This window comes from Oncorhynchus clarkii, chromosome 7 (assembly GCF_045791955.1).
Source record: "Oncorhynchus clarkii lewisi isolate Uvic-CL-2024 chromosome 7, UVic_Ocla_1.0, whole genome shotgun sequence".
In the NCBI taxonomy this organism is placed as follows: Eukaryota; Metazoa; Chordata; class Actinopteri; order Salmoniformes; family Salmonidae; genus Oncorhynchus; species Oncorhynchus clarkii.
In genome coordinates this window covers 33,641,370-33,654,233 of record NC_092153.1, presented here as the reverse complement: position 1 = coordinate 33,654,233, position 12,864 = coordinate 33,641,370, and the positions used below count along the sequence as shown (strand labels likewise).

The 12,864-nt window shown below is 39.6% G+C and overlaps 1 protein-coding gene across 2 annotated transcripts in view; it reads left to right on the top strand.

Moving 5' to 3' along the window:
* LOC139413213 (serine/threonine-protein kinase 4-like) overlaps positions 1 to 10,629 on the top strand; it is a 64,098-nt gene extending 53,469 nt beyond the window's left edge. For both annotated transcript variants that reach the window (XM_071160331.1, XM_071160332.1), the window contains one exon: positions 8,900 to 10,629. In XM_071160331.1, the coding sequence (XP_071016432.1) occupies positions 8,900 to 9,058 (159 nt within the window). In that variant the 3' untranslated portion in view covers positions 9,059 to 10,629. The remainder of the gene's footprint in view (positions 1 to 8,899) is intronic.
* Positions 10,630 to 12,864: the final 2,235 nt, after the last annotated feature.

The window sequence follows — 12,864 nt, the reverse complement described above, 5'->3', positions numbered from 1 at the left end:
CCTTTTAAAATGTTTGTTGCAGCCCTGATATACTTCATTCAACTAGTCCATCAAAGACATCAAGCCATTAACTAGTTGAATTTGATGTGGAAGATCAGGGCTACAACAAATATCTGACGGCTGGTGGTCCTCGAGGAGATGGTTGGGAAACACTGGCCATGATGTCGCTACAGACTTAATCTGTGGGCAGTCTGCTTTATGAAATTATGGTGGTTAACTCACTAGGAAGCAGAACAGGTACAGAGAGTGGCCATGCTCTTAGCTTAAGTTGCACCAGTGGATGAATGTGTGCTAGAACAGCTGAGGGATAAAATTTAACTGCATTCCAGGTGAAGCTGGTTGAGAGAATGCCAAGAATGTGCAAAGCTGTCATCAAGGCAAAGGGTGGCTATTTGAAGAATCTCAAATATAAAATATATTTTCATTTGTTCAACACTTTTTTTGGTTACTGCATGATTCCAAATGTTTTATTTCATAGTTGTGATGTCTTCACTATTATTTTACAATGTAGAAAATAGTAAAATAAAGAAAATCCCCAGAATGAGTAGGTTTTGACAGGTACTTGTGTGATATTTAATCCTAGTAAAAAGTACCTGTCTTGGGTCAGTTAGGATCACCACTTATTTTAAGAATGTGAAATGTCAGAATCATGGTAGAGAGTGATTGATTTATTTCAGCTTTTATTTCTTTCATCACATTCCCAGTGGGTCAGAAGTTTACATACACTCAATTAGTATTTGGTAGCATTGCCTTTAAATTGTTTAACTTGGGTCAAATGTTTTGGGTAGCCTTCCACATTCTTCCCACAATAAATTGGGTGAATTCTGGGCCATTCCTCTTGACAGAGCTGGTGTAACTGAGTCAGGTTTGTAGGTCTCCTTGCTTGCACACGCTTTTTCAGTTAAGCCCACAAATGTTCTATAGGATTGAGGTTAGGGCTTTGTGATGGCGACTCCAAAACCTTGACTTTGCTATCCTTAAGCCATTTTGCCACAACTTTGGAAGTATGCTTGGGGTCATTGTCCATTTGGAAGACCCATTTGCAACCAAGCTTTAACTTCCTGACTGATGTCTTGAGATGTTGCTTTAATATATCTACATCATTTTACTCCTCATGAGCCATCTATTTTGTGAAGTGCACCAGTCCCTCCTGCAGCAAAGCACCTCCACAACATGATGCTGCCACCCCCGTGCTTCATGGTTGGGATGATGTTCTTCGGCTTGCCAGCATCCCCCTTTTCCCTCGAAACATATCAATGGTCATTATGGCCAACAGTTCTATTTTTGTTTCATCAGACCAGAGGACATTTCTCCAAAAAGTACGATCCTCATGTGCAGTTGCAAACCGTCGTCTGACTTTTTTTTATGGCAGTTTTGGAGCAGTGGCTTCTTCCTTGCTGAGCGGCCTTTCAGGTTATGTCGATATAGGACTCGTTTTACTGTGGATATAGATACTTTTGTACCTGTTTCCTCCAGCATCTGCACAAGGTCCTTTGCTGTTGTTCAGGGATTGATCCAGACTTTTTTCTGAGGTCTTGGCAGATTTCTTTTGTTTTTCCCATCATGTCAAGTAAAGAGGCACTGAGTTTGAAGGTAGGCCTTGAAATGCATCCAGAGGTACACCTCGAATTAACTCAAATTATGTCAATTAGCCTTTCAGAAGCTTCTAAAGCCATGACATCATTTTCTGGAATTTTTCAAGCTGTTTAATTTCTTGGCGCACCCATCCCTTTAGCGGAATCATTTTCGTCAACATCCACTGAATTTCAGAGCGCCAAATTCAAATTAAATGACTAAAAATATTTAATTTTCATGAAATCACAAGTGTAATATAGCAAAACACAGCTTAGCTTGTTGTTAATCCACCTGGTGTGTCAATTTCAAAAAAGCTTTACAGCAAAAGCTTTCCAAGTGTTTATGTTAGGACATCTCTCTCAGCAGACAAAACATTACAAACTGCTAGCAGCAAAGTAGATTGGTCACGAAAGTCAGGAAAGCAATGAAATGAATCGCTTACCTTTGATGATCTTCGGATGTTTGCACTCACGAGACTCCCAGTTACACAATAAATGTTCCTTTTGTTCGATAAGATTATTTTTATATCCAAAAACCTCCATTTGGTTGCCGTGTTTTTGTTCAGAAATCCACAGGCTTGTGCAGGTCATGGTCAGGTCAGGCAGACAAAAATTCCAAATAGTATTCGTAAAGTTCGTAGAAACATGTCAGACGTTTTTATAATCAATCCTCAGGTTGTTTTTACAATAAATAATTGATAATAGCTACCGGACAGTAGCTTTTCCAATAGGAGACAGAAAGAAAATGTCTGCTCGAAGCTGTTGCGCATGCAAAACTCTGCTGGCACCCAACCATCCACTGACGTGATGTGATCGTTCTCGCTCATTTTTCTGAATAAAAGCCTGAAACTATGTCTAAAGACTGTTCACACGATGTGGAAGCCATAGGGAAAGGAATCTGGTTGATATCCCTCTAAATGGAGCGAATGCAGGCTATGGAACAGAGAGCTTTCAGGAAAAAAAGCACTTCCGTGGTGAATTTTCCGCAGGTTTTTGCCTGCATTGTCAGTTCTGTTATACTCACAGACAATATTGTGGCAGTTTTGGAAACTTTGGAGTGTTTTCTATCCTAATCTGACAATTATATGCATATTCTAGATTCTGGGCCTAAGAAATAGGCAGTTTCATTTGGGTCTGTTTTTCATCCAAACATCAAAATACTGCCCCCTACACTCAACAGGTTTAAGGCACAGTCAATTTAGTGTATTTAAACTTCTGACCCACTGGAATTGTGATACAGTGAATTATAAGTAAAATAGTCTGTAAACAATTGTTGGGAAAATTACTTGTGTCATGCACAACGTAGATGTCCTATCCGACTTGCCAAAACTATAGTTTGTTAACAAGAAATGTGTGGAGTGGTTGAAACACTTAAGTTGGAGTCATTAAAACTAGTTTATGTAAACTTCCGTTCATTGACAGCATGCCAGGGCGGATTGCAGAGGTCTTGAAACAGAAGGGGCAACACTGCATACAGTGCCTTGCGAAAGTATTCTGCCCCCTTGAACTTTGCGACCTTTTGCCACATTTCAGGCTTCAAACATAAAGATATAAAACTGTATTTTTTTGTGAAGAATCAACAACAAGTGGGACACAATCATGAAGTGGAACGACATTTATTGGATATTTCAAACTTTTTTAACAAATCAAAAACTAAAAAATTGGGCGTGCAAAATTATTCAGCCCCCTTAAGTTAATACTTTGTAGTGCCACCTTTTGCTGCGATTACAGCTGTAAGTCGCTTGGGGTATGTCTCTATCAGTTTTGCACATCGAGAGACTGACATTTTTTCCCATTCCTCCTTGCAAAACAGCTCGAGCTCAGTGAGGTTGGATGGAGAGCATTTGTGAACAGCAGTTTTCAGTTCTTTCCACAGATTCTCGATTGGATTCAGGTCTGGACTTTGACTTGGCCATTCTAACACCTGGATATGTTTATTTTTGAACCATTCCATTGTAGATTTTGCTTTATGTTTTGGATCATTGTCTTGTTGGAAGACAAATCTCCGTCCCAGTCTCAGGTCTTTTGCAGACTCCATCAGGTTTTCTTCCAGAATGGTCCTGTATTTGGCTCCATCCATCTTCCCATCAATTTGAACCATCTTCCCTGTCCCTGCTGAAGAAAAGCAGGCCCAAACCATGATGCTGCCACCACCATGTTTGACAGTGGGGATGGTGTGTTCAGCTGTGTTGCTTTTACGCCAAACATAACGTTTTGCATTGTTGCCAAAAAGTTAAATTTTGGTTTCATCTGACCAGAACACCTTCTTCCACATGTTTGGTGTGTCTCCCAGGTGGCTTGTGGCAAACTTTAAACAACACTTTTTATGGATATCTTTAAGAAATTGTTTTCTTCTTGCCACTCTTCCATAAAGGCCAGATTTGTGCAATATACGACTGATTGTTGTCCTATGGACAGAGTCTCCCACCTCAGCTGTAGATCTCTGCAGTTCATCCAGAGTGATCATGGGCCTCTTGGCTGCATCTCTGATCAGTCTTCTTCTTGTATGAGCTGAAAGTTTAGAGGGACGGCCAGGTCTTGGTAGATTTGCAGTGGTCTGATACTCCTTCCATTTCAATATTATCGCTTGCACAGTGCTCCTTGGGATGTTTAAAGCTTGGGAAATCTTTTTGTATCCAAATCCGGCTTTAAACTTCTTCACAACAGTATATCGGACCTGCCTGGTGTGTTCCTTGTTCTTCATGATGCTCTCTGCGCTTTTAACGGACCTCTGAGACTATCACAGTGTAGGTGCATTTATACGGAGACTTGATTACACACAGGTGGATTGTATTTATCATCATTAGTCATTTAGGTCAACATTGGATCATTCAGAGATCCTCACTGAACTTCTGGAGAGAGTTTGCTGCACTGAAAGTAAAGGGGCTGAATCATTTTGCACGCCCAATTTTTCAGTTTTTGATTGTTAAAAAAGTTTGAAATATCCAATAAATGTCGTTCCACTTCATGATTGTTTCCCACTTGTTGTTGATTCTTCACACAAAAATACAGTTTTATATCTTTATGTTTGAAGCCTGAAATGTGGCAAAAGGTCGCAAAGTTCAAAGGGGCCGAATACTTTCCCAAGGCACTGTATATTGACTCTTTGCATCATCAACTTCATGTAATTGTCAATAAAAGACTTTGACACTTATAAAATGCTTGTAATTATACTTCAGTATAGTAACATCCGACAAAAATATCTAAAGACACTGAAGCGGCAAACTTGGTGGAAAATTAATATTTGTGTCATTGTGTCATTGGCCACGACTGTACAGTAGTAGCCTACAGTGAATGGTTTTTTTTTCTACACTAAAGATGCAGAGTGATAATGACCAGAGGCTAACAAATTGTTAGTGTGTTTGTATTAGGTTGTCGTGCAATGAGGACCATGTCCATGAATACTGGTTGAATTGGTGGTGTCAGAATAGCCCCAAGTGTCCTTGAATCTTATATGGCCTGCAATGACCTCCTTGATGGGTTTTGGGACGGCCTTTTCAACAGGATTTGGGCTCCCAGTGTTTGTCTGTGCTCCATTAGGTCATTCCTGAATGAACCACTATATCAGTGGTGGTCTGATATATTGGCCGTGCAATCCACTGTTTTGATTGTTTTGGGTAGACAATGTTTAATCTTGGCGTGTCTGTGAGGAAAGAGAAGAAAAGCAAAAGGATGTTGACATGCATATAAAAATGTAATATGGGACACTTCTTGGTATGCTATATTGCACTTAGGTTGGATGCAGTTGATAATATTATTGTAGTGCAGGGATGGGCAACTGCAGTCCTCGGGGTCCTTATTGGTGTCACACTTTTGCCCATCCCTGATTTAGTGGATATAGTCAGGCCCCACACTAGAAAAGGGTGCCTCTGAGCACACATGAAAGGGAGCACTATCCCCCAAAGAAACCCCTCACTTTCCCCAAGTCAACCAAACTATCCTGGAGGGGAAATTAGTCTACCTGTCCTTTTGTTCAAATAGATCTGTCTGGACAGGCCAATAATTACATTACCATCTCAATATGACAAAACATGTTGCCCAAAGTATCTTGGATGGACCATCTATCTGGATAGGCCAAGGATTGCATTAACATCCCATGACAAAACAAGTGTAAAGGTTTATGCCTGCTTCCCATCCGAAACAGTTCGGTAGAGTTTGTGCATATATTATTACATTTTGTGTAGTTTTGGACTTTTTTCAGGGTTTTTTCAGCTGTTCGGCCACATATTCACATTTTTTAATTGAAAGATATTGCACCAAACCTCTTAATGTAAATTTGCGCGACTAAGATCTATTTGGCAAAATTAATGACAGATTTCTTGAGCTTAGATAAATTCTAACTATTTTAACGAGGTATCTTCTGGGTACGCCATCTCAAAATGGACAAACACTACAATTGCAGCTTTTTTTCAAGTGAACGTCTTTTAAGGGAGTATGAGAGCACACTCGTTCAGTTCAGCTAGCCGAGTTCGGCTAGGCGCCAGCCGAACTGAAGCTTGCTGAGTCCTTAACTTCTTATGGATCCCTTCGCGTGCCAATCCCTTTCGTGGGAGCGATTTGACAACACCCAGTGAAATTGCAGCGCGCCAAATTCAAAACCAGAAACACTTATAAGAATTCATAAAACATAGAAGTGTTATACATCGGTTTAAAGATGAACTTCTTGTTAATCCAGCCACAGTGTCAGATTTCAAAAAGGCTTTACGGCGAACGCAGACCATGCGATTATCTGAGGACAGCGCCCAGCATACCAACACATGAAAATCAGATTTCAACCAGGCAGGTGCTACACAAAAATCCGAAATAACTATATAATTCATGTCTTACCCTTTGAAGATCTTCTGTTGGCACTCCAAAATGTCCATTAAACATTTATCTTTTATATTTGTAATAAATTTACAAACATTTCTAAAACCCTGTTTTTGCTTTGTGTGTGTGTGTGTGTGTGTGTGTTTATGAGGGAAAACATGTATTTAATCCATTTTAGAATAAGGCTGTAGCATAACAAAATGTGGGAAAAATGTATAAGTCTGAATACTTTATATATCATAGATTTTTCACCTCTTAATATTGAGCTCATGGCCTCACTTTGCAACCGAAGTAGGCTGTTGTAGGACATTAGCCTACATTTACTGATAGATTAATCCATTAGCCTACGTGGCTATTAGGGATGTAACGATTCACCGATAGGCATCGGTCCCAGATTCATATATTTAAAGGGTTACATTGGTATTTTGGTTATTTGGGGTAATTTCCTACTTACCCCTAATCAGCTCGGGGATTCAAACCAGCAACCTTTTGGTTACTGGACCAATGCTCTTAACTGCTAATCTACCTGCCACCCAAACCAGGCATGATATCCTAATCTGGCATATAGCCTAACCAGTACAAAGGCTCAGACACACCAATAGCGTTTGCTGGCCGAGAGTATTTAGCACCTCTGAATAGAGTGCCGGCCGTAATTTGCGAACTGAGTGCGCACCGATTTTACATGTAGAATCGTTTGAAAATGTCAGCAGCAGAACAATAGATCAACATTCGGTGCAATGTGCGAAAGCGTTAATGCTCATGTGCCTTATCTATCATTATCGAGAGCCTGTATTTTGGGATTTTGTAAGGATCTTAACATTCATTGGTAAAGAGTTCTTAGGATGAACTTCAACATTATGCAATCTGAAAGCACTAAGTACTTCTGAGGACACCATGGTTTAGTATGCAATGTTTAGACCAGGTTTTTTGTAATTACAGTGGGGCAAAAAAGTATTTAGTCAGCCACCAATTGTGCAAGTTCTCCCACTTAAAAAGATGAGGCCTGTAATTTTCATCATAGGTACACTTCAACTATGACAGACAAAATGAGAAAAAAAATTCCATTGTAGGATTTTTAATGACTTTATTTGCAAATTATGGTGGAAAATAAGTATTTGGTCAATAACAAAAGTTTATCTCAATACTTTGTTATATACCCTTTGTTGGCAATGACAGAGGTCAAATGTTTTCTGTAAGTCTTCACAAGGTTTTCACACACTATTGCTGGTATTTTGGCCCATTCTGGAGACTGGCTAGGCCACTCCAGGACCTTGAAATGCTTCTTACGAAGCCACTCCTTCGTTGCCCGGGCGGTGTGTTTGGGATCATTGTCATGCTGAAAGACCCAGCCACGTTTCATCTTCAATGCCCTTGCTGATGGAATGAGGTTTTCACTCAAAATCTCACGATACATGGCCCCATTCATTCTTTCCTTTACACAGATCAGTCGTCCTGGTCCCTTTTCAGAAAAACAGCCCCAAATCATGATGTTTCCACCCCCATGCTTCACAGTAGGTATGGTGTTCTTTGGATGCAACTCAGCATTCTTTGTCCTCCAAACACGACGAGTTCTATTTTGGTTTCATCTGACCATATGACATTCTCCCAATCTTCTTCTGGATCATCCAAATGCTCTCTAGCAAACTTCAGACGGGCCTGGACATGTACTGGCTTAAGCAGGGGGACACGTCTGGCACTGCAGGATTTGAGTCCCTGGCGGCGTAGTGTGTTACTGATGGTAGGCTTTGTTACTTTGGTCCCAGCTCTCTGCAGGTCATTCACTAGGTCGGGGGGTGTGGTTCTGGGATTTTTGCTCACCGTTCTTGTGATCATTTTGACCCCACAAGGTAAGATCTTGCGTGGAGCCCCAGATCTAGGGAGATTATCAGTAGTCTTGTATGTCTTCCATTTCCTAATTATTGCTCCCACAGTTGATTTCTTCAAACCAAGCTGCTTACCTATTGCAGATTCAGTCTTCCCAGCCTGGTGCCGGTTTACAATTTTGTTTCTGGTGTCCTTCGACAGCTCTTTGGCCTTGGCCATAGTGGAGTTTGGAGTGTGACTGTTTGAGGTTGTGGACAGGTGTCTTTTATACTGATAACAAGTTCAAACAGGTGCCATTAATACAGGTAACGAGTGGAGGACAGAGGAGCCTCTTAAAGAAGAAGTTACAGGTCTGTGAGAGCCAGAAATCTTGCTTGTTTGTAGTTGACCAAATACTTATTTTCCACCATAATTTGCAAATACATTCATTAAAAATCCTACAATGTGATTTTCTGGATTTTTTTTTCTCATTTTGTCTGTCATTGTTTAAGTGTACCTATGATGAAAATTACAGGCCTCTCATCTTTTTAAGTGGGAGAACTTGTACAATTGGTGGCTGACTAAATACTTTTTTGCTCCACTGTATATTGGTGGTGTCGGCATGGTTTAAAGGTGGGATTCTTACATGTCTTTCAGCTCAAGTTCAAGCTTAGTATAATTGATGACTTTGCGTGAACATGTATGCTTTTTAGATGCGAACATGGAGCGTGGAGGAGCTGAGGTCACGGCTGGCCTCCCTGGACCCCCAAATGGAGCAGGAAATCAGGGAGATCCGCCAGCGCTACCTGGCCAAGCGCCAGCCCATCCTGGACGCCATCGAGGCCAAGAAGCGACGCCAGCAGAACCTCTGAGGCACTTTGACATGCCCATACTCAAACGTCTTAAGTGGACTCTTGGTCATTCACACTGGACAATGACACGGACAGATTACTTCTGTTCATTGCTTTGGACTCCTTATTTGCTGTTCTTGTCTTTTTCTTTATAGGAAAACCACTTAATGCCGCCAAGCATGCATGTTTTTTTTTGTCTTAAGTTATTTTAATTTTTTTGTTTAGGGCACTTGAGACCTCAAGTATTCTTTTTTTTTTCACTCATGTGGTACAATTGTAGTATCTTTCAATGTTGGTACTCTTGAAACAACTGTTGCATTGGTAATTGGAAAATACTTTTATACCATACACTGTATCATTTTGTGTGTTTTACCACTTATGTAATTTGGTACTTATTCCTTAATTTGTATTTAGGTTCTCCATACTATTCATTTTTCAGCACAGTACAATATCCTGCCAAAGGGAAGTTCAATTTACTTCATGGGTATATGACCCAGGAGAACCTGAATTTAAATTCAATAGATAGTACCTCAGCCAGAGTTGAATGCATGTGCCACAATAAAAAACAAATTCAAACTTCAGATACGTGCATAGCTGATGTTAATGCTTGATTTCAAGAAAACGTCAAGTTTTATGCACATATTTGGAATTTGTTTCTGAATTATGTCATTTTAGAGATATTACAATGAGATTTGGTTAAAATATGTTTGAAAAATGTAAGTGAAACCTTGTTTTTTGTTTTGAACCATGGTGCACTTTGTTCATTGTTATTCACTGTACAGTTACTTCTCTATTTTTGTTCATAACTCATCGTCAACATTCCATAGAGCAGGTTGTACTTATTTTTTTAACATTCAAACTTTTGGTATACATAAGGGCAATCATTTTGTATATATAGTTTAGGCAGTTATATCCTTACGAGGAAGATACATTTTGTATTTGTTGTGCTACAGAAATTTGCATCAGTGTGCAAACTAGCCTCTCAGGTCAGATATTCTCAGGTTCGTATACAAGGACATTAATTTAGAAATTAAACGAAATAACCCAGCTTGATGACCAATAAGCACAATTTAGTTATCTGAAAATATTACTTGTTACAAGCAAAAAAGGGAATGTAATTTAATTGCCTTATACTGCCTACTTATTTGTTTTTCTGCTTTATAATTGTAATAATCACCTGTCAATTTACTAGTTTAAAAAAATAAAAAATAAAGTTATTTAATTACTGTAGGTTTATAACTCCTCAAACATATCACTCAATCTAAACCTCTGTTGATCTGATTATTTATTTGAGATTTCACATTGTTACTTACAACCATTGTTTCTGAGTAAGGCGGTCTATGTTTTTATGTTATATTGAAAGGCATTCATTGAAGTAGAAATCACTGGAAAGCATTTCAGCCCTGTAATATGAATGAAGAACTGGTGTGTACTCAAGTCTCCACTTGTCCTTAAATTTAGTATTCATTCCAAGAAAATGGTTTTCAAATGTTGATCCCTTAAATTATGCAATGAAAGTCATGCATGTGTTTAATATCAGTGTTTGATTTGTGTATTTGTTGCGTGCCTATTAAAACCTATTTGGGACCATTGAGTATTTTGGCTTTGCAATGACATTTCAGGCAAGGTAACATGTCTAGGCCTAGATCAGTGTTTCCCAAACACGGAAACCACCAGCTTTTTAACATATTTGTTGCAACCCTGATAAAGCACACCTCGTTCAACTAGTACACAAAATAAAATCAAGCCATTACCTAGTTGAATCTGATGTGCTAGCCCAGGACTACAACAAATATCTGATGATTGGTGGACCTCAAGGAAATAGTTGGGAAACACTGACCTAAATGTCACTACAGACAGTCTGTGGGCAGAATGCTTTATGGAAGTACTTTCTGCCTTATGAAATTATGGTTGTAGAACAGGTGGCCATGCTGCTACCTTAAATTGCAACTCTGGATGAATGTGTGCTAGAACAGCTGGGGGATAGCATCTATCTGCATTATGCACGAGAGAGATTATGAATTACCACGTTTTTGTCTCCAAAAGCTCCTCTACTCTGAACACACCAAGTAAAGGAAGGTAAGGGCTGTGGCCAATTACCAACGTCAGGGGTTTTCACACTGCACCCCATTCCCCACTGGACACTATTTTGGGGTATTTGCTTGGCTGTAGATTATCTATGCTGGGTAGTTGCTGATTTTTGGAGATATGGGCAAAAGTCTATCGCTGTGAAATTGAGAATGCCAAGATTGTGCAAAGCTGTCATCAAAGCCAAGGGTGGCTACTTTGAAGAATCTCAAATATAACACATTTTGATTTGTTTAACACTTTCTATATGTGTTATTTCATAGTTTTGAAGTCTTCTCTATTACTCTACAATGTAGAAAATTGTAAAAATATAGAAAAACCCTTGAATGAGTAGGTGTGTCCAAACTTTTGACTGGTACTATATATTTCACTTGGTGTAGGCCAGTTCATGAAGGAAGGTTTGCTCATTAAAGTTTTTTAGCAAGCGTCTGACAAATCAGGACAGGCTGAGCAGCCATTACGAACACAGACTGTAAAACTGATCACTAAGGCCATTACAGAAAACACCAGACTGATACCTATCAGGATTATTTGTCAGGATAACATCAAGGAGAGTAGCCTTTTCTGCGTGTTTGGAGTCATACCTTGTGGGATTGGTGATAATCTGAGAAAGATTTAGGGAGTCCCATTGCTTTAGGACTTTGTCAGGTGGTTTAAGCATGTCTCAGTTTAGGTCACCTAGCAGGAAAAATATAGACTTAGTGTAAGGGGCAAGGAGAGAGATTAGTGCAAGTAGGGTACAGGCCGGTGCTGATGGAGGACAATAGCACCCAGCAACAGTCAACTATTAGCTATTGGAAAGTGTAATGCTTAATTACCAGCAAATCAAATTGTTTGGGGACAGACTTGGTGGAGACAATCGAACACCGAAGGTGAACCTTGGTGAAGATTGCCACTCCCCCACCTTTGGAAGATCTGTCTTGCTGAAAAAGGTTATAACCAGGTTAAGGTTAACCACGTCTCAGTAATGACCAACACATCTGGATTGGAGCTGTGAACCCACACTTTCAATTGATCCATTTTATGTAATAAGCTTCTAGTGTTAACATACAGAAAACCCAGACTTTTACGATAGCAGAAATCAGTGAAGCAGTTATCAGAGCACGAGTCAGAATTGGGGCTAGCAACAGTAGATTGGCCAGGGTGTACATGCATATTTCCAGATAGTACAATCAAGGCACTGGGAGAGCTCTGCAGTGCTGATTTGACATCTGAATGTGCATCAGGTGGCAACAAGATCATTGAGGCAACAGAGTCTTGAGGCAAAATGCACAAGAAAAAAAATATATACAGTGCCTTGCGAAAGTATTCGGCCCCCTTGAACTTTGCGACCTTTTGCCACATTTCAGGCTTCAAATATAAAGATATAAAACTGTATTTTTTTGTGAAGAATCAACAACAAGTGGGACACAATCATGAAGTGGAACGACATTTATTGGATATTTCAAACTTTTTTAACAAATCAAAAACTGAAAAAAAGATTTCTAAGAAACTGTGTTTGCTTTGTCATTATGGGTATTGTGGGTAGATTGATGAGGGGAAACAATGTGCACTTCACATGCGAGCGTTTTCATGGACAGAGATGGAAATATCCGTTAGAAATTTAGAAAGAGGGGGGATTTAAATATGCAACAACTATCATGGTTTGCTAATATGACTAGGATAATGCCTTTGGCTGGTAGGCACTGAAAGAAAATTGCAAGAAGGTCAATAGAACAGGTGAACGCATATGAGTAAGT